This window comes from Trichechus manatus, unplaced genomic scaffold (assembly GCF_000243295.1).
Source record: "Trichechus manatus latirostris isolate Lorelei unplaced genomic scaffold, TriManLat1.0 scaffold00065, whole genome shotgun sequence".
Classification (NCBI taxonomy): domain Eukaryota; kingdom Metazoa; phylum Chordata; class Mammalia; order Sirenia; family Trichechidae; genus Trichechus; species Trichechus manatus.
The window spans coordinates 5,089,858-5,112,481 of record NW_004444001.1 but is presented as its reverse complement, the minus strand read 5'-3'; the positions used below and the strand labels follow the sequence as shown (position 1 = coordinate 5,112,481).

General features: G+C 46.6%; 1 protein-coding gene across 2 annotated transcripts in view; it reads right to left on the bottom strand.

The window, feature by feature from the left end:
* Window positions 1-22,624, bottom strand: part of DAAM2 (dishevelled associated activator of morphogenesis 2) — a 51,466-nt gene that overhangs the window by 861 nt on the left and 27,981 nt on the right. Inside the window, exons 14-22 of one of the 2 annotated variants that reach the window (XM_004379426.2) lie at window positions 20,377-20,484; window positions 16,766-16,872; window positions 15,482-15,566; window positions 13,522-13,628; window positions 13,271-13,359; window positions 4,426-4,594; window positions 4,132-4,239; window positions 2,913-2,973; window positions 1,588-1,719 (exon numbers count right to left, since the gene is read on the bottom strand). In XM_004379426.2, the coding sequence (XP_004379483.1) occupies window positions 1,588-1,719; window positions 2,913-2,973; window positions 4,132-4,239; window positions 4,426-4,594; window positions 13,271-13,359; window positions 13,522-13,628; window positions 15,482-15,566; window positions 16,766-16,872; window positions 20,377-20,484 (966 nt within the window). The remainder of the gene's footprint in view (window positions 1-1,587; window positions 1,720-2,912; window positions 2,974-4,131; window positions 4,240-4,425; window positions 4,595-13,270; window positions 13,360-13,521; window positions 13,629-15,481; window positions 15,567-16,765; window positions 16,873-20,376; window positions 20,485-22,624) is intronic. The other variant, XM_012556445.1, reaches the window with a different exon arrangement.

Sequence of the window (22,624 nt, the reverse complement as noted above, 5' to 3'; positions counted from 1 at the left end):
GCATGGGGGCAGGGGGAGGGGCTGGAGGGAGTGGGACAGCCCCCTTATCCAGAGGGGCAAGGGACTAAACTGAAGGAAAGGCTTGAGGTGACACCTGGGAGGTGAGGGACAGGAGCCAGCCTGCGGACCTTGGCTGCCATACAGTCTGCCTGACAGCCACGTCTGTATTGGATTAGGAGCTATAGATTCTGAGAAGCTCTTTCTAAGGTCAGGAACTGCCCAGTCAGAACTCAAGAGGACCTCAGAGATCATCTAGTTATTGAGCTAGTTATTTAACCTCCCACTCCATGCCTCAGTTTTCTTCGGTAAAATGGGGATAATAATGAAACCTACTTCATAGTGTTGTTTATGGGCATTAAGTAAGTTAAATGTAAAGTACTAGCTATAATTATATGTGCCAGGCACTGTCCTGACTTTGAGAGCTACTTATCTCTAGTTCAGTAGTCCCTAGTGGTGCCAATGGTTAAGCCCTCTACTACTAAATGAAAGGTTGGCAGCTCAAACCCAGAGGTGCCTTGGAAGACAGGCCTGGTGATCTGCTTCTGAAAGGTCACAGCTTTGAAAACCCCATGGAGCAGTTCTACTCTGCACACATGGGATCACCATGAGTCAGAATTGACTTGATGGCAACTAACAATAACAACAATCCCTAGTTCAACCCACTCAATATCCTCTAAGAAAGACCTTGTTACTCAGAGTGGACCAGCAGCACAGACATCGCATGGAAGTACGACCCATGTGCAGCCGAGTCCAAAGCTGAGCTCTTGAGTCAGGATTTTAATGCATCTCTGTTTATCACCTACAGCTGGGTAACCTTGGGCAAGTTACTTAACTCTTTCATGGATGAATTTTTGTGTGTGTTGAATTTTTTGGTGATGCTATGATTTTTCACTAATGGAATGGATGCTGAATCATTGTTTGTTGGTAGTTTTTTTATTATTTGAAAAATTGGGGTGCCAATTGCAAGCAGGCCATATCACTACCATACTCTATGAAGTATATCACAAGCGTGGTACATATCGGTACCATAGCCCAGGAAGTGCACCACACTATCTGGTTACACTTGAACCAAAAACTATCTTACTCAACTTTCCAAAAAGACACACACAATACTAAATAAACATTGCACTTGCTTCACATAAAATTATCAGTTTGATTTAGAGCGGGCCATATTGGTACCGTTTTCCATGAAGCACATTACGCAGAAATGTGCAGAAAATGTGAGCGGTAAGTTTATCCACTAGAGATCATTAAAGCGTTAACCTCTCTGAATCTCAGTTTACGCACCTGTCGAATGGGATAAACTTCCCAATAAATCCATAGGTGGGCGATGAGATAAATCATGTAAAATGCTTAATATGGTGCCTGACACCTGATAAATGAAAAACAGTCTCTATAGTGGTGAACTTTCTTGTAGGAGTGAGGAAACTGGATTTTTCCTCAGAGCTCCGGGACTCTGGCTTTGACCCTTCTGGCCGTCTATGGTAGAAATGGGTGAAGGAGCTATCCAGAGATGAGGCTGAATTGAAATGGACTAGGGGCCACGATTAGGCTAGGGGTCAGGTTGGGGTTTTGGGGCACCTTTACCTTGTCCTTGGCCTCATTTAGCTGGTCCTCCAGCTCCGAGAAGCTAAAGCTGGAGACAGTGATGAAGTCACTCATGACTGGTACAAACTTGTCATTGGGTTCCCGCACCTGGCGTTTCTGATACTCCAGCTCCTGAGGAGGGAACAGAGGGAGGCTGGTTAGACTGGTGCCTGGTAAGTCAGGAACTCAGGGGTCACTGGTCCCCCACCTTCTTGCCACTCACAGGGCATTGAGCTGCCTTCGGAAGAGGGTAAACCCCATGTCTCCACACTCTAAGAACAGCAAAGACGATGAGAGACCCGCCAGTCCACCCTGTCTATACCCTTCCCTTGCCCTCTACTGCCTCTTCTCTTGGGCCTCAAAGTGTGGTCTGGGACCTGCAGCACCGGTATCCCCTGAGAGCATTAGAAATGCAGAGTCTCAGGCCCCACCCTAGACAGACAGAATGAGAATCTGCATTTTGACAAGGTCCCTGGGTGCTTCCAGTGGAAAATAAAGGTTGAAAAAATATTTATAAAGCTCCCAGGTGATGCTGGTGTTCCATAGACCACACTTTGGGTAGCAAGACTTTACAGCACTATAAGATTGGAAATCGCCACCTCCCAGCCATAGGGGCAACAAAAGATTCTTTCTCATACTTAACCTTATTCTTTTCAGTCCATTCTCCCCTTAATCTGCCTCCCCCAGTGAAGATGGGAAGGGTCTGTAGTTCCTCGGTGTTGGGGACAAAGGGTTGGAGGCATCCCAATCCTGGGCCCACCTACCCACAGTATCAGCTGAGAAGCCATCAGAGCAGGAATAGTGTGGAGTAGAAGCATGGGTCCTCCACTAGCCCAGGAAAGAGGTGAAGAAATTTATGGAAGGAACTGCTGGTAACAGCAGTCCCCACTGGCCTTGTGTGCTACCTGCCCTAGCCAGCTTTAGAGGGGTGTGGGTCCCCTTTCCCATCCACTTGAGTCAAACTGAAGCACGGGGCAGATTTGTAGTTCATTCCTCCCCACTGCCAAACAGATGTCGTGTTTTAGTGACAAGGGTATAGTCTCAGATGTCCTCATTTGGTGGTCTCATTGTAAGCCCCAGATAATCCAGTCACCCTTCCTGAGTGCTGACTCTGCTATAGGCCCTCTGTACCCACTGTGCCAGTTTTTCTATCATGCCAGCGAAGGGCTCTGGGTACCAGAATTGCATCAGACAGGGGCTCTGCTGCCATGAGGCCACCATCTGGCCCAGTGACAGGTAGCAGCAAACAGGCAGCATGACCAGCTTCTGCCTCTGACAGCATCCCCCTCAAACCCAAGCCTGGTGGGCAGAGATAATGTACTCACCACCTCGACTGCTCTGAGGCCCCTCTTGAGGTTGCCCACCTCCTTCTCCAGCTCTGCCAGGCTGTGGGGAGACACGGGGAGGGAGTGGAGTGTCATCAGCTTAGACTTGAGGGGCTGAGAGTACTTCCAGGAGAGGGCAGTGCAAAGCACAACAGCCTGGGAGTCAGTGGACCTGTGCTCCAGCCCTGCTTTGGCCACTGACCTGTGGCCTTGGCCATTCACCTCCCCTCTGTGCCCCCATCTGTGCCTCTATAAAATAACAGGGGTGAAACCACTCTATAGATTCTTCCAGCTCAGAAATGCCACGCTGCACATCACCTCTGGCTTAAATTTACTTATTATTATCATCACCAGGTAATGCTAATAAGCTCTTAACATGGTGCCTTGCAAGCAGTAAGCATTTGACTCATGCTAACCATTTACCAGGGAGCCCTGGTGGTGCAGTGGTTAAGTGCTTGACTGCTAACTGAAGGGTCAGTGGTTGGAACCCACCAGTGGCTCCATGGGAGAAAAGACCTGGCAATCTGTTCCTGTAAAGATTACAGCCTAGAAAACCTACTGGGCAGTTCTACTCCATCCTATAGGGTTGCTATGAGTCAGAATTGACTTGATGGCACACTGCAGCAACAATAACAACAGCCATTTACCACTGCATTCCTGGCTTTACTGTAGATGGCTGTATGTTCAGATCTGTTATCTTGCCGGTAGCAGATGATATTGGTGCCCCACCCATCTCCTTGGGCCACTCCATTGTAGTGCATGGCCCTGACTTCCAACTGTGTAGACACCTTTTCTGGGGGCCATAGACAACTCTATCTGTACCCATAGCCAGAGAGTTATATGCCCTCCCAGTACCCCTCAACCCATGACGACAGGAGATGGTGTATAACTGCTCCAACTCCCTCGCCCCTGGGCAGGGCCACTGGAGTGAGTGTTCTACACTGTCACACAGAGTTACACATGGAATGAAGTTCCAACTTCCCACACTGGTAATTGGCTTAATAACAACACTCTTGTTATTGCTGTTCTTCCCCCATTCCACTACTGGTATTTCCTGGGATCGTCTCTGAAATAAGGATTTGAGGGCAAATAGTGTGTCTTCATTTGGTTCCCCCAGAAGCAGACCCTGAGACACTGCCCAGAGTAGGCCCCGAAGGAGGAAGTCAGACAGGAGTGTGTGTGGTCACAGGGAGAAGGATGTCTTGGAGAGATCCCTCACTTGACTTTGGCGGCTTCTGGAAGATGCTGCAGCTCCGAGGGCATGTTCAGGATGTCAGGGAAATGCTTCTCCAGGATCATGATCAGGTAATGGAGCAGAGAGATGTTTCTGTGGATGGAAGTCAGGTCAGGGGTAAGGGACTGAGGAAATAGGGACTAGGGTCAGAAGGAAACCAGCATGGGGTGTTAGGGGAAGGGGGAAGAGTCTTGGTTCAGGAAATAGGAAGATACAGGGGAGGAAGGGAGAGACCAGGGTGGGGTGAGATGGAGGTTACGGAAGCAGGAGGGGCCCCACCTGTCGATGCTGGACTTGGTGTCAGCAATCTTGTTGAGACTGGCTACCCGGAACCCGTAGGCGCCCCCACGCTGCCCTTTGTTCATGAAGTTTCCAATGGCCAAGATGACCTCTAGCATCTTCTTTAGACGCTTGCTGCGGGTCAGCTCCTGGGAGGCCAGCAAGATGGCTAGGAGGAGGAGGGACAGGTCAGACCCCTACATAGACTGGGCAAGGGTAACGGGTCCCCTTGAATTCTGGGACAATGCCACCACAAAGCTCAGAAAAGGGACTGCCAAGTGTCCTCAACTCTCAGAAGAGCAGAGATTACAGCCACTCATCAGCAGCCCAACCCACTCCACATCCCCACATCCACCTACATCCAAGGAAGCACACTAACTCACCAAATAACCCATTGTCTGAATGTACCAACTCTTCCTAAGAATATATTTGAGGATATCTTTTCTTGCATATATTTAAAGATTATCAATATTTTTTTCTATGCGTATATGCATGGATATAATACATTTACTTTTCTAAACCTGGCAATTAAAATTTTAAATTTCAGCATTTCACCTGCTATGGTATTGTTTATGACTATTTTGAAATACTGTATTTTATTGATTTTTGGGAAAAAAAAATCCCTGTCAATTAAATGATAACATGTCATCAATTATACTATGCATTCTCATATTGTTTTTGTTCTCTATTAGTACCAGTTGCTATGGAGTCAATTGACTCATGGTAACCCCATGTGTTAGAGTAGAACTGTGCTGCATAGGGTTTTCAATGGCTGATTTTTCAAAAGTAGATCACAAGGCCTTTCTTTTGAAGTGCCTCTGGGTGGACTTGAAATGCCAGCCTTTCAGTTAGCGGCTGTGCATGTCAACCACTGCACCACCCAGAGACTCCTTCTAGAAGACAAAGGTGTGCTTTACAGTTGATGGTGTCTTTGCTTTGATAAAATAGGTTTCTTAACATCCTGTTGAATATCAGTTTTTAATTTTTCCGTTCTTTAGGTATTTTAATTATTTATCCCATTGCTTTAAATGATGCATTTGCTACAAATACATATTAAGGCTAACAGTAGCCAAAACTTTAGTATTTCATTCTGATGTGAATGTTCTGGCCTTTCTCAGCTATTATATATTTATGGTGGATGTGCAGAATTGGGATATGAGACTTAAACACTGAAATTTTGGCTACTAGTTATATACTAGATTCATACTTCGTACATTCCACGTTCTGATTATTAATGGATGTTTACAGCTGTTTCGTCTTATTTTGAGTCATGCCACATCAGCAAATGAAGGTCCTGAAAGCTTGACTCCATCCATGTAATTAATGTGGACTCTACTTTGAGGAGGCAGCTCTTCCTCAGTCGTATTTTGAGTGCCCTCTAACCTGAGGGACTCATCTTCCAGAACTATATCAGACAGTGTTCCACTGCTATTCATAAGATTTTCACTGGCTACTTTTTTTCAGAAGTAGACCGCCAGGTCCTTCTTCCTACTTTGTCGTAGCCTGGAAGCTCAGCTGAAACCTATCCGCCATGGGTGACCCTGCTGGTATTTGAATACTGGTGGCATAGCTTCCAGCATCACAGCAACACGCAAGCCCCTACAGTACAACAAGCTGACAGACATGTGCCACCTAAACATCCGTTAATAATTGTAACATGGACTGTATGAAGTATGAATCTAGGAAAACTGGAAATCATCAAAAATGAAATGAAACCCGTGAACATTGATATCCTAGGCATTAGTGAGCTGAAATGGACTGGTATTGGTCATTTTGAATCGGACAATCATACAGTCTACTATGCCAGGAATGACAAATTGAAGAAGAATGGCATTGCATTCATCATCAGAAAGAACATTTCAAGATCTATCCTGAAGTAGAACGCTGTCCGTGATAGCATAATATCCATACACCTACAAGGAAGACCTGTTAATACGACTGTTATTCAAATGTACTCACCAATCACTAAAGCCAAAGATGAAGAAATTGAAGATTTTTACCAACTTCTGCAGTCTGAAATTGATCGAACATGCAATCAGGATGCATTGATAATTACTGGTGATTAGAATACAAAAGTCGGAAACAAAGAAGAAGGATAAATAGTTGGAAAATATGGCCTTGGTGATAGAAATGATGCCAGAGATTGCATGATAGAATTTTGCAAGACCAATGACTTCTTCATTGCAAATACCTTTTTTCAACAACATAAATGGTGACTATACACTTGGACCTTGCTGGATGGAATATACAGGAATCAAATCAACTACATCTGTGAAAAGAGATGATGGAAAAGCTCGATATCATCAGTCAGAACAAGGCCAGGGGCTGACTGCAGAACATACCATCAATTGCTTATAAGCAAGTTCAAGTTGAAGCTGAAGAAAATTAGAACAAGTCCATGAGAGCCAAAGTACAACCTTGAATATATCCCCCATGAATTTAGAGACCATCTCAAGAATAGATTGATGCATTGAACACTAATGGCCAAAGACCAGACGATTTGTGGAATGACATCAAGGACATCATATGAAGAAAGCAAAAGGTCATTAAAAAGACAGGAAAGAAAGAAAAGACCAAAATGGATGTCAGAAGAGACTCTAAAGCTTGCTTTTATACATCAAACAGCTAAAACGAATGGAAGAAATGATAAACTAAAAGATCTGAACAGAAGATTTCAAAGGGTGGCTTAAGAAGACAAAGTAAAGTATTATAATGACCTGTGCAAAGACCTAGAGATAGCAAACCAAAAGGGAAGAACACGTTCAGCATTTCTCAAGCTGAAAAAACTGAGGAAAAAATTCAAGCCTCAAGTTGCCGTACTGAAGGATTCTATGGGCAAAATACTGAACGACGCAGGAAGCATCAAAAGAAGATTGAATACACAGAGTCACCGTACCAAAAAGAATTGGTCAACATTCAGTCATCTCAGGAGGTAGCATATGATCAAGAACCAATGGTACTGAAGGAAGAAGTCCAAGCTGCACTGAAGGCACTGGTGGAAAACAAGTCTCCAGGAATTGACGGAATACCAGTTGAGATGTTTCAACAAATGGATTAGCAGCGCTGGAAGGGCACACTCGTCTATGCCAAGAAATTTGGAAGACAGCTATCTGGCGAACCAGCTGGAAGAGATCCACATTTATGCCTATTCCAAAGAAAAGTGATCCAACTGGATGCGGAAATTATTGAACAGTATCATTAATATAGGATCCCTGGTGGCACAGTGGTTAAGAGCTCAGCTGGTAACCAAAATGTCGGCAGTTCGAATCCTTGGAAACACTATGGGGCAGTTCTACCCTGTCCTGTAGGGTCGCTGTAGTTGGAGTCGACTCAGCGGCAACAGATTTGGTTGTTTTGTTTTGTTTTTATCATTAATATCACATGCAAGTAAAATTTGCTGAAAATCATTCAAAAGCATTTGCAGCAGTACATCAACAGGGAACTGCCAGAAATTCAAGCCGGATTCAGAAGAGGACGTGGAATAAGGGATATCATTGCCGATGTCAGATGGATCCTGGCTGAAAGCAGAGAATACCAGAAAGATGTTTACCTGTGTTATATTGACTATGCAAAGGCATTCATCTGTGTGGATCATGACGAATTATGGATAATATTGCGAAGAATGGGAATTCCAGAAGCTTAATTGTGGTCGTGAGGAACCTGTACATAGATCAAGAGGCAGTCATTCGCAAAGAACAAGGGGATACTACGTGGTTTAAAGTCAGGAAAGGTGTGTGCCAGGGTTGTATCCTTTCATCATACTTATTCAATTTGTATGCTGAGCAAATAATCTGAGAAGCTGGACTATATAAAGAAGAACAGGCATCAGGACTGGAGAAAGACTCATTAACAGCCTGTGTTATGCAGATGACACAACCTTCCTTGCTGAAAGTGAAGAAGACTTGAAGCACATACTGATGAAGATCAAAGACTTCAGTATGGATTACACCTCAACATAAAGAAAACAAAAATCCTCACAACTGGACCAATAAGCAACATCATGACAAACAGAGAAAAAGATTGAAGTTGTCAAGGATTTCATTTTACTTGGATCCACAATCAACACCCATGGAAGCAGCAGTCAAGAAATCAAAAGACACATTGCATTGGGCAAATCTGCTGCAAAAGACTTCTTTAAAGCGTTAAAAAGCAAAGAAGTCACTTTAAGGATTAAGGTGCGCCTGACCCAAGCCATGGTATTTTCGATCGCCTCATATGCATGTGAAAGCTGGGCAATGAATAAGGAAGACTGAAGAATTGATGCCTTTGAGTTATGGTGTTGGTGAAGAATGTTGAATATACCACGGACTGCCAAAAGAACAAACAAATCTGTCTTGGAAGAAGTGCAGCCAGAATGCTCCTTAGAAGCGAGGATAGCAAGACTTGTCTCACATACTTTGGACATGTTATCAGGAGGCACCAGTCCCTGGAGAAGGACATCATGCTTGGTAAAGTAGGGGGTCAGCGAAAAAGAGGAAGACCCTCAGGGAGATGGATTGACACAGTGCCCGCAACAATGGGCCCAAGCACAGCAACAATCATGAGGATGGCGCAGGACCAGGCAGTGTTTTGTTCTGTTGTACATAGGGTGGCTATGAGTCGGAACCGACTCGACAGCATCTAACAACAATAGTTATATACTGTTTAATACACTTTTTCTACGTTAAGTGAGGCAATAAGAAGACTAAGCTATCCTATGATCTTTGGCTGTGCCAAGCCAAACATTCCTTAAAATACTGCCGTGACAACAATAGGAAAACAAATTGACTAGAAGTTTGAAGACATCTTCAAAAGCAGTTAAAAGTAAGTCAGTGTAAAAAAGAAGCTGTAAAAATGTAATGAGTAAGGTTTGTCAGTATCTTCTAAAGTAAAATATATGCATACCCTATGACCTAACCACCCCACTCTAGGTGTTACCCAACAGAAATACATACAAATGTGCACCAAAAGCCATGGACAAAAATGTGCACAACAGTGTTTCTCTTGATGGATATTTAGGTTGGTCCCCGTTTTTTTTTTTTTCCTAAGTTTATGAATAGATTGGATAAATAAATTATGGTATATTCCGCCAATGAAATAAAACACAGCACTGAAAATGAATAAATCACTGTTATATCTCATTGGCCCGAGTGGCACAATGGTTAAGCACTCAGCTGCTAACCAGCAACAGCACTTCATTGGAGAGGAGCCCTAGAGGCGTAATGGTTAAGCGCTAGGCTGCTAACCAAAGGTTGTGGTTCAAACCTACCAGCCACTCAGTGGGGGAAAAGACCTGATGATCTACTTCCATAAAGATTACCACCTAGGAAACCGTATGGGACAGTTTTACTCTATCCTTATAAGGTCACTATAAGTCGGAATCAACTCAACGGCAACAGGTTTGGATTTTTGGTTTATAAGGTCCCTATGAGTCAGAATTGACTCTATGGCACACAATAACAACACAGATCAGTGGAGGCTTACATGTTGCTATGATGCTGAACAGGTTTCAGCAAAGCTTCCAGACTAAGATGGACTAGGAAGAAAGCCCTGGTGATCTACTTACAAAATCAGTCAAAGAAAACCCTATGGAATGGATCACAACGATCCTAATCTACAACTGATCATGGGGATGGTACAGGATGGGGCAGTGTTTCGTTCCTTTGTGCATGGAGGCACCATGAGTGGAAGGCCAACTAACAACTCGTCTCAATAGGGATAACCATAATTGTGCAAAGGAAGCCAGCATAAGAGAATTCTACTGTGTTATACTGTTTATATAAAGTTCAAAAACTGACAAAACTAATCTAGAAGTCAAGATGTCCATTATCTTTAGAGGAGGGAGGAGATAAGTGTTGAGAAGGGGGCATGAAGAAGGGTTCTGAGAGGCTGGAAATGTTCCATTTCTTGGCCTGGGAGTTGATTACACAGGTGGGTTCACTTTGTGGTGATTCATCAGGTAGGTTCTTATGATTTGTGTACTTTTCCATATGTGTGCTATATTTCAATAAAAAACTTTATTAAAAAAATCCTACTTATAAAAGTTTCCAGCAATTTATACTGGTTGGTATAGTTTTTTGAAGGTTGATATGCTATTTAAGATATTTGCAAAGAAATCTTAAAAGTGCTAAAACGTTGGCAAGACAGAAAATGACAAGAGTTCTAAGGAAATCGATATAAATGGGAAAACTGTATGAAATGCTGACATTTTAGTTATATTTGTAAGGCTAATATATTCATGAATATATTCATAAAATATGTTTACATTTGCAGCCATATTCATCTTGGATATATGCAGTGAATACATTCATAATTAGAATCGGTAGATTTAGTACATTCAGCAATGAACATATTCATAAGAAGAATAGAATCAAGAAGAATATGTTCATGAATATATTCATAGAAGAACTGGTAAATTTGGTGAATTTGGTGAACGGGTATTGGTCATTTGACCCAGAGCCCCTGCTGGGTATCAATAGCCCATCAGTCAGCTAGGATACACCAAATCTTAGTTCTTCCAGGAATATTTCCTGAAAAATATTATGGATTATGAATATAAGGATTATGAATTCCAATCCCTGCACAATCCTCTTGCCTTTGGGATTCATAAATATCCTTTTATTTTCTCCAGAAAATATCCCTGGAAGAGCTAAGATTTAGCATATCCCAGCTGGCTGATGAGCTGTTGTCACCCACACCCCAGCAGGGCTCTCGGTCAGTGGATCAAAAGCCAATTCACCAAATGCAACAAATTTACCAATTTTCTATAAATATATTCATGAACATATTCTTCTTGAATCTGTTCTTGTTATGAATATGTTCGTTGCTGAATGTACCAAATTTACTAACCCCCAGTCAGGCACACTCACCTGACTCAATGAAATACAACTACAGCCACTTGTCCCCCACCCACCGCTCGGAGGGAAGAGTCTTCTGGGCCATTCAAGGACAGCAGCCATTGCTATAGCAGAGTGATTATCACTTTTCCCAGTACTTTGCTATGCCAAACACATCTTGCTGTGCTTGACACTAAAGGGAGACTATTTCTTAATTATCCACTGCTAACTCACAGATAACAGGGAGAGTTTAGGAGTGGGCTCCTGGGAGCAGGAAATCAGACGAGATTAAACCTTCCTGGTGACTCAGCTACTCTAGTTCCTCAGCTCCAAATGGCAATTGCTTGCATGTGCTGGACTGATTCCAGACACACAAATAGTTGAGCACGTATGTCTTGGGCTGAACCCCTTATTTGTGCCACATTCTCCAGAGGTAGTCTGTGGCAGGAGAAAAGAAAGTTGTGATGAAGATAAGGATTCACCATCACCAGGGAAGAAGGTGCCTGACAGGCCTTAGAGCTGCAATACCATTGATTCTGACTCATGGTGTCCCTACATGTGACAGAGTAGAACGGTGCTCCACAGGGTTTTCAATAGATGATTTTTCATGAGTAGACTGCCAGACCTTTCTTCCGAGGTGCCTTTGGGTCGACTCAAACCTCCAACCTTTTGGTTAGCAGCCAAGCGCATTAACTGTTTGCACCACCCAGAGACTTCTAGAGCCACAGAGTCACTAATACCTTTCCTCCTCCCACCCTCTCCCTCCACCCTCTAGGCTAAACAGCTATAATCACAGCCAGCAGTTCCCTTGGTGTGTATGTGTGTGTGTGTTGGGGGGGGGGGTGTTTTGAGGGGCAGCAGGGTCCAGATTTCAGAAAACGTCTGGTCCTAGCCCTCTCACGCTCTTGTCTTCCCCACCCTATTCCCAGAATCCTCCCAGCACCAGCTCCTCGGGTTCCAGGAAGGGCCACTCTCTGGACTGGGCATCTTGGGTAGTGCTGACTGGCCCTGGTGTCCAGCAGAGGGGGCCCATGCTCTGCTCTGCCCCAGCCTGTCACCCTCAGCATCTGGGACACAGGCTGTCTTCTTCTACTCTGCTGACCCCATCCTCACCACTAAATGAGCCTCACAGCCTCTCCTGCTTTTCCCCTCTGAGCTCTGCATTTCTGCCCACCATCCTGGCTGCCAGACTTTCCCCACAACTCCCTGCCCCTTCCTGCTCTGCCATTCCCATAGACAGTTCCAGGGAGATACTATCTGGGAACCCGGCGGGACAGGAGCAAAGAGATGGATTTTGAGGAACAACATCTATGGTCCTATTCTGACCCCTGTAATACGACCTCAGGCAACCAGCATACCCCCATTTTAAAGCTGAGTGAACTGAGGCAAACAGATGTTATAACAGCACCCACCAATAGTGTTGTAGTGAGGACCAAATGAGGCTATCCATGTTAGAGTGTTTCCTACAGTGCTCAGCACCTGGTTCTCATTAAATTACAAATTTCCCATCTGAAAAAGGCCTGTGTTGGAGAAGTTTCTCCAACCCCCAAAATCAGATGCTTGCAGGAATCACTTTGCCCAATTTCCTACTTCCTGAATAGCTCATATTTAAAATAATGTGCCAGAGGTGTTCTATGGATTTTTATGGAACTTTATATGGATTAACTCAGTTCCTCTCGTGTGGGGTAAAGACTGATGAGCTCAATACGTGCCAGACACTGTTCTAGGTGTTTGCTATGGTTATCTTCTCAGCATTTCTGTACGCTCCTGGGCAGACATGAACAGATCCCCTACCTGTGTGAATTCCTGTGCTGAGGCATAGGGAATGTGTTACATGGCTGGCACATGTGTTAATATAAACGTGCATACATTTATGATAACGATCATTTTCAAGTTTGTTCTTGACTTTACTTTTTCTTTTGGGGCAGAGGATAAGGAAGCTGCTCTCCCGGCCCCTGCATATCACCTCCCACCATCCTAGCTTTCCAAGATGCCTTCACTCTAAGCCTCCTCCACACCCTCAGCCCTACCTTCTACTTTGGGCTTGGCCTCAGCCAGCCGCTCCTGGAACTTCTTCTTGAAGAAGAGGGCCTGTAGTCGCTGCTGGTAGTGGTCGATCCTGTGGACAAGGTGAGACACGTGGTGAGGTAGCGGCCACCAGCCCCAGCTCCGGGAGCCAGAACCAGCCCCCTATTGAGCCTGCCTAACCTCCTCCCCTTCCTTCTGGGCCGAGCCCCTGTCTGCCCCAAGCCCAGCCCCTCCAGCCACATCTGCTGCCCACCTGCTCATTTCATAAAGGAAGCGGTCAGCACGGGCCATCCGCTCGATCTCATGCTTGTGCTCCTCCAGGAGGTCAATGTCGCTCTTCTCCGGGATGAACTTGAGGAGCTGTGAAGAACAGGTGAAGGTCAGACAGGAAACTAGTGAGAAGCTGAGATGGGGGTGCAGCCCGTGAGAAGCCCAAGCCCCAACCCTACCAAAGATGGGAGGGGGAGCCTCAAAAGAGAGAAGCATCCCCCCACACACTTATTTAATTGAGATATGGCTTATATACAGTGAAGCAGACTACTCTTGAGTATTCAGCTCAATGATTTTTTTATAAATCAATTTTATTGAGATATAACTTACATAAAATAAAATGCACCCATTCTAACTGTGCAGTCCAATGATTTTGTTTGACGAAACTGCCCAGCCACTGAGCCACAATCCAGATCAAGATACATACGATTTCCATCCCATCAGAGAGTTCCCTTTTGCCACTTCAATATGACAACCTGCCCCCAAAATAACCTCTCAACTGAATTATATAACGTGAGATTAATTAGATTTACCTATTCTTGAACTTCATAGAAATGGACTCATGCTGTGTGTTCTCTTTTGTGTCTGGTTTCTTCCACTCAACATAATGTCTGAGATTCATCTGTGTTGTGAGTATTGGTAATTTGTTCTTTTTTTTGTTTTACTGCTAAGTAATATTCTACTGTAAGAATATACCACAAGCTATCTATTCATTTTCCTCTTGGTGGGCAGCTGGATTGTACATAGTTTGGGAGTTCTATAAATACAGTTGTTATAAATATTCTTGTGTATGTCTTTTAGTACTTGGTTCTCTTGGGTATACACCTAGGAGTGGGATTGCAGGGCCATAGAGTAGGTGTATGTTTAGCCTTGTATGCACTGATAAATCCTTTCCCAAAGTCATTGTACCAAAAGACAATTCCAATTGCTTCACATCCTTGCCAAGGCTTGGCATTGTCAGTCTTTTTAATTGTAGCCAATCTGGTGGGTGTCTGGTGCTATCTCATTGTGGTTTTATTGCATTTCTCTGATGACTGATAGCATTGAGCACCTTTTCATTTGCTTATTGGCCATTTGGAAATCCTCTTTTTCTTTATGTTTAAAATTGGATTGATTATCTTTTCTCATTGATTTGTAGACTTCTTTATTCTGGATATGAGATCTTTGCTAGATATATGTACAGGTGGTCCCCAAATTACAACGGGGTTTTGTTCCAATGACTCCATTGTAAGTCAGCTCTGACCTAAGTTGAATACCTTATTTTATTTTGTTTTTTTTTTAGTTTTCATTATTATTGCCTTTTATTATCAGTATCTTTATAAATTCAATCTTTATGTGTCTTTAGGGGTTGGAAACATCTTCGAGTGAACATCTGAGAATGATAACATCAACAAATTATGTACTGCAGCAATGTATATAGTACATCTTACTAGCAATAAGATGTACAACAACAAAAAAGAAAAGGACAATTGTTAAGTCTGGTTTGTCGTAGCTCAAATACATCGTAAGCTGGGGACTACCTGTATTGCAAATTCTTCTTCCAGGGATTGGCCTGCCTTTTCACTCTAGTAATAGTGCCTCTTGAGGAACAGAAGTTCTTAATTTTAATGACGTCTAATTGATGGTGTTTTTGTTTGGTGTTTGAAGGACACAAGTCAGGGTGGGAGAGATTTGGGAAAGATATGATTATAGATCATCCTCATTTTGCTTGAGACTCATGAAGGATAGTACCCCCTAACTCTCTCCAGGGGCCTCAAAGATCCCTGAAAAAGATGCGGCTGTCCTCCTTCCAGAAAGGTTGGCCTGAGGAAGTTTCCAGAAACCTTCTCCCCCAGCCTGATTTCTCCTTGACCTAAGAATCTCAGCCTCTCTGTGAGCTGTTGGGAAGGGTTATGGCTGCTCCCTAGATTCAACTCCCCTTCCTCCCCACCGAGGGTCCTCACCTGCTCCAGCATGTCCTTCGCGAGGTCCTCCTGCTCATCCATCTTCAAGATGGCCTGCCGGATCTCCTCGTTAGAAAGCTTCAGCCTAGGGTAAAACCCCACACTTTGAGCAGCGTGGCCTGGCTCCTCTGCTCAGAATAGACTTCAAACGTCCTTCTCCAGAAAGTACAGCCCAGCCTCCCTCCCTAGTGTCAACTCAGGACTACATTGGACAGTACTCCTCCTTGCCTCCCCTGTGAAGTCTTCTCAGGCTACACTGATATGATTCACTCTGTAGTGAGCTATTTTAGTCTCTAAATAGAGACTCAAGTCTCTCAAGTCTCTTGCTTGAGTTTCCATCAGAGCTGACATGGGGCGTTTGGGAGTAAAAGGGATATCTTCAGTGTGAACTGAAAGACAAAGCAAAATGTTTCTGATCCTTCTCCTCCTCATGCCTTAAAATTCTACAGCATCCTCCACGGGAGAATGGGAAGATCAGCAGGGAACAAAGGGGGCAACTTCCTGCTTCCTTCATTCTTGGAAGATAGAAGAGTCCTCAGTCCTCTGACAGAGTCCCAGCTCCCACACAGCTGTTGCAATCTGTCTTGCTGTCTGGGGGAGTGAGAAGCACTGCCCAGCACACACCCCCCACAGCCCTTCCCTGTCTCCTCCAGACGCACACCCATTGGGATTCCTGGCGATGCAGAACTCACCGCCACCACCCACTGAAAGAAACTGAGGCCTGGGACCGTGTGAGAGGGAGGAGAGGGTGGATGTCCCAGAGGTGGCTGGAGGCAGAACTAAGAATAGTACAGGAGGCAGTACCCTCTGACCCAGGCTTAGGCGGGAGGCCCTGCACAGAAGCCGTGCTGTTAGCGGGGATACTGCCCTGCTTGTTCTGTAGGCCGCGGGAAATGCTTAGGGGCTGAGATCATGCTGTTCTGGGGCCTAAGCTGAGCAGGGCTCTCCACGGGCTTAGAGCAACTCAGCTGCCAGACGCTGACCAGGCTGGCCTCATGATTGGGCAGTTCCCTGTCTGCAGAGCTCCATGCTGCTGCTCAGAGTGGGCTCTGGGGAGAAGGTTCTAAACCAGTGCATCATCTCCCTATTCCCAGGGGACAAAAGAGAGGGAGCCCAGAGACTGCCATCACCCCATTGCTCTGCCGCCTTTCCCCAGGCATTCAGTTCCACCATCTTTTTTTGTTCAAGTTTCATCTCAGGCCTCTGCCCCCAGGAGGGGCCCATTCCCCAGCTACCAGCAACCCATCACAGGGCAGGGACCACAGAGGCAAGGCGAATGCATACTTGGAGAGGAGGATGATGCAGTTCTGGGCCCTCCGGCCATCAATGACAGACAGCTCTTTGACCTTGCGGGAGGCCAGGTAGATGTCCTCGGTGGAGCCCAGCTCTTTCTGCAACCAACAAACCAAGTGGTAAGGTTTAGGTGTGAGTTTTCCCCCATCCACTTTTTGCCTACCCCCCAGAAACCAACACCTTACCAACCTAAGAATGCTCCTGCAGTGAGAGGAAGAGAGAAGGTGAGAGAAAAAGACAGAAGAAAGAGAGGAGGGTGGTTGAGAACCGACTCTAACAGGAGGTATCTGTGACCTTACCACGGGCTAGAATGGGCTGGAAGCCCCGCTTTAGAGATTGTCCTCTCTGAGCAATCTAGGGAAGGGGCTTCTCTGATTGGGGCTGGCTGAACCCTGTGTCTTTGTGCAAGGTGATATGAGCTACCATGTTCCCCATAGAATCAACCCCCACTCCTATCACCCCACTCAAAGAGTCTCCCCAAGCTTAGGATGAGAAGCTGGTTCTAAGCACCCCCATAAGGCCACAGTTCCTGGACTCCAGAGGGTAAAAGGCTTCCACAAGCTCAGAGGTGGGGAAAATGAGGCAGAATTCCATGTGGAATTCTCTCCTTTGGGGTCCCAGCAGGCAGATATCTAAGAAATCAGAGATGTATACCCTTCTCATGGGGCACTGGTGAGGTAGACAGGAGGCTGGTTCTTACTCTGGGAGGTCATTCCAAACAATTCTCCATGTTGCACAACTCCAGGAGGTGCCACTAACATTGTTGTGAATTGTGCCCTGGAATTGTGCAGTGCCCAGCCTGTGCAACCTTACAGGATGGCCCTGCCTTGGGTCTGGTGGCTAAGACAATAGACTTAGAAGTTTTCTCCTTACTCCAGTAGACATTCACTTCCATTGCTGGTAGGGGTCTCTTGTATTACCTCTCTCTTCTACATTTCTTCTCTCTCTCTCTGGGGACCCTCCCCCATGTGAAGATGGGTAATAAGGTAGGAGGTGGAATGGACAAGCCCTCTCTTTAGGACCCTGTACAGGGCAGCATCCCAGGATGGTGGTTAAAAGTTGGGGTGTCCAGAGCCCCAAGAATGACTCACCTGCTGAGGATTAGTTATCAGCTCCTAGGCAGGTAGCAGCCACAGCCAACAGAGAATTAAACATGCACAACATTAGACATGAGGTTCAGGGACCCAGGAACAGCAGGACAGACATGGGATCCCCCAGCATCCACTCTATCAGCCCCATCCCGATGAGACTCCCATGGTTAGAGAGACCCAGAAGTAGCACTGAACAAACATGGCTTCTAGCAGGCATGCAGTCACAGAGAGCCAAACAAAGCACACAACACACAGCTCCTCCCACCCACCTAGGCCCAGTGGGGTCACCCCTCCCAGGTTTGGGCAGATCAGGCCCCTGAGCTCCCCATCCCAAGCCTGGCTGCCAGTTCTTCCCTCTCCTGGGAACCTGCCGAGAGGGTAGAGACATCTCCTCCACCCTGGTATGAGCTCTTCTTTCCAAATAAGGGAGGAGACACAAACGAACTTGAGCTGGAAGCACATGGAAGTTCTGTTCTCTGAGGCAGAGGAAAGCCAGTGTCTCTGGTCTTTACTCTTTGGCCCTTGCCGTCTGTCTGGAAGGGTGCAGGGAAGGAGTGGGAGCCAGCATCCCTGTGTTTGCTCTTTAAGGTGCGCTGAGGGGGCTGAGCCCACACCTGCGTACTACCTTCCTGACCCTGATGGAGGTGCCGCCACTAACTCAGGACCTGCAGTGGGCCCAGAAGGAAGACCACGGCTCCCAGGACCCTCTGCCCCTCATCGCCTACCATGCATCACCCAGGGCCCCAAGTCAGAGAGAGGAGGCAGCACAGCCTCTGGGATCTCTCCAGCTCTGCTGCTGTGAATTCAGTCCCGGAGACTGGATGACCAAATGACAGTGCTCTGGGTGAGTCCAGCCCTGAAACAGGGGGTTAGACTGAGTGGGCTCTGAGAGGCGAGGGGGGAGAGAACAGCTCTTCTCAACTCACCAAACTGGGAGGCCCAAGACCCAGCTTGTCCTAAACTCCACACCCCCTTTTACCCCACTGGCCCCCATCCGAGCCCCACCTCAGGGCCCAGGGCTAGAGCCCTGGCCTGGAGGAAGACTCTCCAAGCAGGGGTAGGTGTGTGAGGTGGGCTGTGCCCTATACACCCTTGCACATACTCCCTCTATCACCCAGCACCCACTCGAGACACTCACTCAGGGTGCACGGATTCACAGAAGCCGAATGCTCAGAAGAGCTCTTTCCAGCTCCAGCTGGGCCTTAGCTGCTGCCTCTGGTCATGCCAGCTTAATGTGAGTGTGGGGCTAAAAGTGTTTCTTGGAATTAGGGTGGAGAATCAGATTCCTTGGGTCCCCACACCTAAATGAAATGAACAATTATCTGGTTTTTCTAGAACCCCAAGACAGGACCAGTGTCTAACTCCTCACCCCAATACACATATGGCCAATGCTCTAGAAATAACTGGATCTGTCCTCAGTCCTGTCTGCTCTCAGGAAGGTCCTCCACAGGTCTGGACTTGGCCAAAAACTGGGTAGGCACCTCTCCAGACCAGTAGGTGCCATGACACAATGTCCAAGAGCTGCCCGGGGCCCAGGAGGGCACAGACTCCATTTATTGGCACCTGAGGAAGTCCCCAAGGCTGGAACCCTAGTCTGAGCAGAGAAAACAAAGGAGAAAATGAGACAACCCAGAGAGTAAACAGCCCCTCTGAGGCAGGCCGGAGAGAAGGCAAGTACCCCGGGACATCTAGGTTGGTAATTCCCAAACCGGACTCTGGAGAAAGGTCCCCGGGTGTGCTACTGACAATGCAGATTCATGAGCCCCAGCTCTCCACCTGAATCATAGGAGGATGAGGTCTGAGAATCAGCATTTTTGGCAATTTTGTGGGTACCCAGCATAGTTTGAGACCCCTGCCTTGGGAATGTCCCGTATTCTGCCACCAACCCCAGTCCCCCTACTTGCTCTGTGGCTGGAAGACCAGACTTGATGGCCAGCCACATGCACATAGTGCCTGTAGAGCAAAGACCAGGGTCTATCCAGGGCCTTCTCAGAGCCCAGCCCAGCCTCAGCCCCCACAAGTGGCTTGGAGCAGCATCATCATCCTGGGAACATTAGCATCTTCTGCTCAGCTGACTCATGGGGGTATTGGAAGATTAGAGTATGGTGGAAAAAGTGATGTGAAAAGCTATAATGCCTTCTAGGTGTGGTCCCTAAATCCTAGGGCCAAAAAAAGAGCAGGGGTCCACAGTGGTCAGGGTCTGCGACTCCTTCTCCAGTGCCCCAGGATGAAAACAGAAATGGACAAAATGCTATTTCATCACTTCGTGTGTAATTATAAACTAATTCAGTGGCATGTTTCCCTTCACTGGACTTCACACTTCTAATTCGTATCGACATCCTCAACAAATAACATGGAAGGAAGGGCGGGAGGGAGGAAGGAAGGATAGAAGGAAGGAAGGAAAAAGGCCAGAAAGGGAGTTAGGTTTGGGTTCAAGGCATATGTGTGGAAGTCAAGGCAGAAAAAGGAGGTAACACATGGCCCAAGAGGCCAGAGGGGATGAGGTCTTACCTGATGCCTCTGATAGGCTGAAAACATTTTTTCAAAATCCTCTAGGTCCAGAATCCGAAATACCTGCATGTCATCAATCTCATTCCATACAGTACCAGGGACACGTTCCTAGGATTCAGGTAAGAGAGAAGACGCCGTGGGTGACCTTCATTATGGAGCCACCCAATACCTCCCTGACCCCACCTGTCCCCCTAACTGCACGTACTACAAGGGACAGGCTATTAGACATTCAGAAGGGGGTCAGTTTCTCCCCTCAAACCTCCACCATCCTTGAGAAAGTGGTATGAAAATTTTCTCCTCCGGGATGAAAGTCAATGACAGACTTCTTCTCCCTTTTGTGTGGGGCCACATGTAGGCATGTTCTGGAAATCAATGGGAGAGCTGGAGTGATGGGTGGGCACGTACGAAACGGGGTGCACTACACTCCTTTTGGAAAAACAAACAAACAGTGCTCTCAGAACACAGGCCCCCTCTCCCCAAAGGCTAGGGTCTGCTGGGAGGTGACTCCAATCATTGGCTGGAATCATTGGAAGGAATAGTGCCCACACATATTTGGGATGCTCAAAGCCTCATTGCAGAATATATTTCATTTATCTTAGATCATTGTTTTCTCTCCCAATGGTCTTCCTTCCACTTTGCCAGATTCGCAGAAAGTGGGCAAATGCCAAAGTTTGGGACATCCTGGCCTCTGCAGTAACGCTGCTCAGACCAGCAAGACCCTGCCACTATTTCCCACTGGTCAGACCCAGGGAAGGTGTTCCCATCCTTTATGATTGGGATGGGCTCAGAGTTTTATATTTCAAGGTCTTTCAGCTTAGTTTCTCAACTCTCTGTGTAAAACCCTTGGGCTGAATATCTATCCCAGGGATCCAGGAAGGAGCTGTTAGCCAAGCCGGAAAACATGCCCCTAGTTTTGTAAAAAGGAGCCCTAGTGGCACAGTGGTTAAGCGCTCAGCTTCTAACCAAAAGGTCGGTGGTTTGAACCCACCAGCCGCTCTGCTGGAGAAAGATGTGGCAGTTGGCTTCCGTAAAGATTACAGCCTTGGAAACCCTATGGGGCAGTTCCACTTTGTCACATGGAGTCCCTATGAGTTGGAATCGACTTGACAGCAACAAGTTTGATTTGTTGATTTAGTTTTATAAAATCAGACGATGGCTTAGAGAGCTAGAGGAGACTGGGCAGTGGCTAGTGACAAGGGGAGTGGTGTCCTTAGAGCTCGGAAAGCAGAGCCCCTCCCAGTGTGTTCCACCCCTCCTAGGAGTCCTCAATGAGCCCAGAGCTTTGCTGTCCTTTACAACATAATCTCCTGTGCCTTTCTCTGCCTGGGGCGGGCAGGGGGAGTGTGGGAGGGGGGCAGCCAGAGAACCTTCTTAATGCCTCCTCCTCCTTTCTACATCTCTCCCTCAGCAAGAGAAACATACCTTTCACTCACTTTTATTTTCTTAAACTCTGGAAAGGGGTGGCTAGGCCAGAATGGGGGGTGGGGACATTCCTGTGGCCTTCCCAAGGCCAGGGACCCTCTTGTGGAATGCCGGGCTGGGAAGCTCAGAGCAGCAAGGGATACAGGCAACTGGCCAAACCTAACACAGACACATTCTTTTCATGGCAGAAATAACTAGTGTGTGTGCGTGTGAGTATGCATGAGTGAGTGTGCGTGTCTACACACACAGGAGCATGCGTGGGGTAGGGGAGGGTACTAGGGAGAGGTACGTGGGAGGCAGAGAGAAGATGGGAAGGAGAATGGAATCTGAGAGGGCAAGGAGGGGTGATGACTGAAGCAGTGTGGGGTGCGGAGTGACCCCAGTTTGCTCTGTGGGAAACTCCTACCTCATTCTCCAGCTAAATCCAGACTTGGGTGGAGGCAGGGGTGGGTGGTGGGGGAGGGGGTGTGGGAAGGCCACTAAGGTAAAGCTCCTGAGGCCAGGATGAGATGAAAAACGCTGGACATTCAACACTGGGAAGAATCTCCCACAAGACAATGGACTTTGCATCCCGACTCTTCCTCACTTCCTTCCAGACATGCTCCCCCCACCCCACCTAGATTCTCCACCTTTGCCAGAGGGACCCGAGGGTCTTTGTGGAGGTGTAACTGACGTCTGGAGCCAGAGATACGTCTATTCCAATTATTCTCCACATCCTAGATTTCACCAAGTCTCCTTGATATGCCCATCTTGTGTAATAATTCTCGGATTTAATTTTTGCAACACTTTGCCCAAGGCCCATCACCTCTAGCCTAGATTCCTGAAC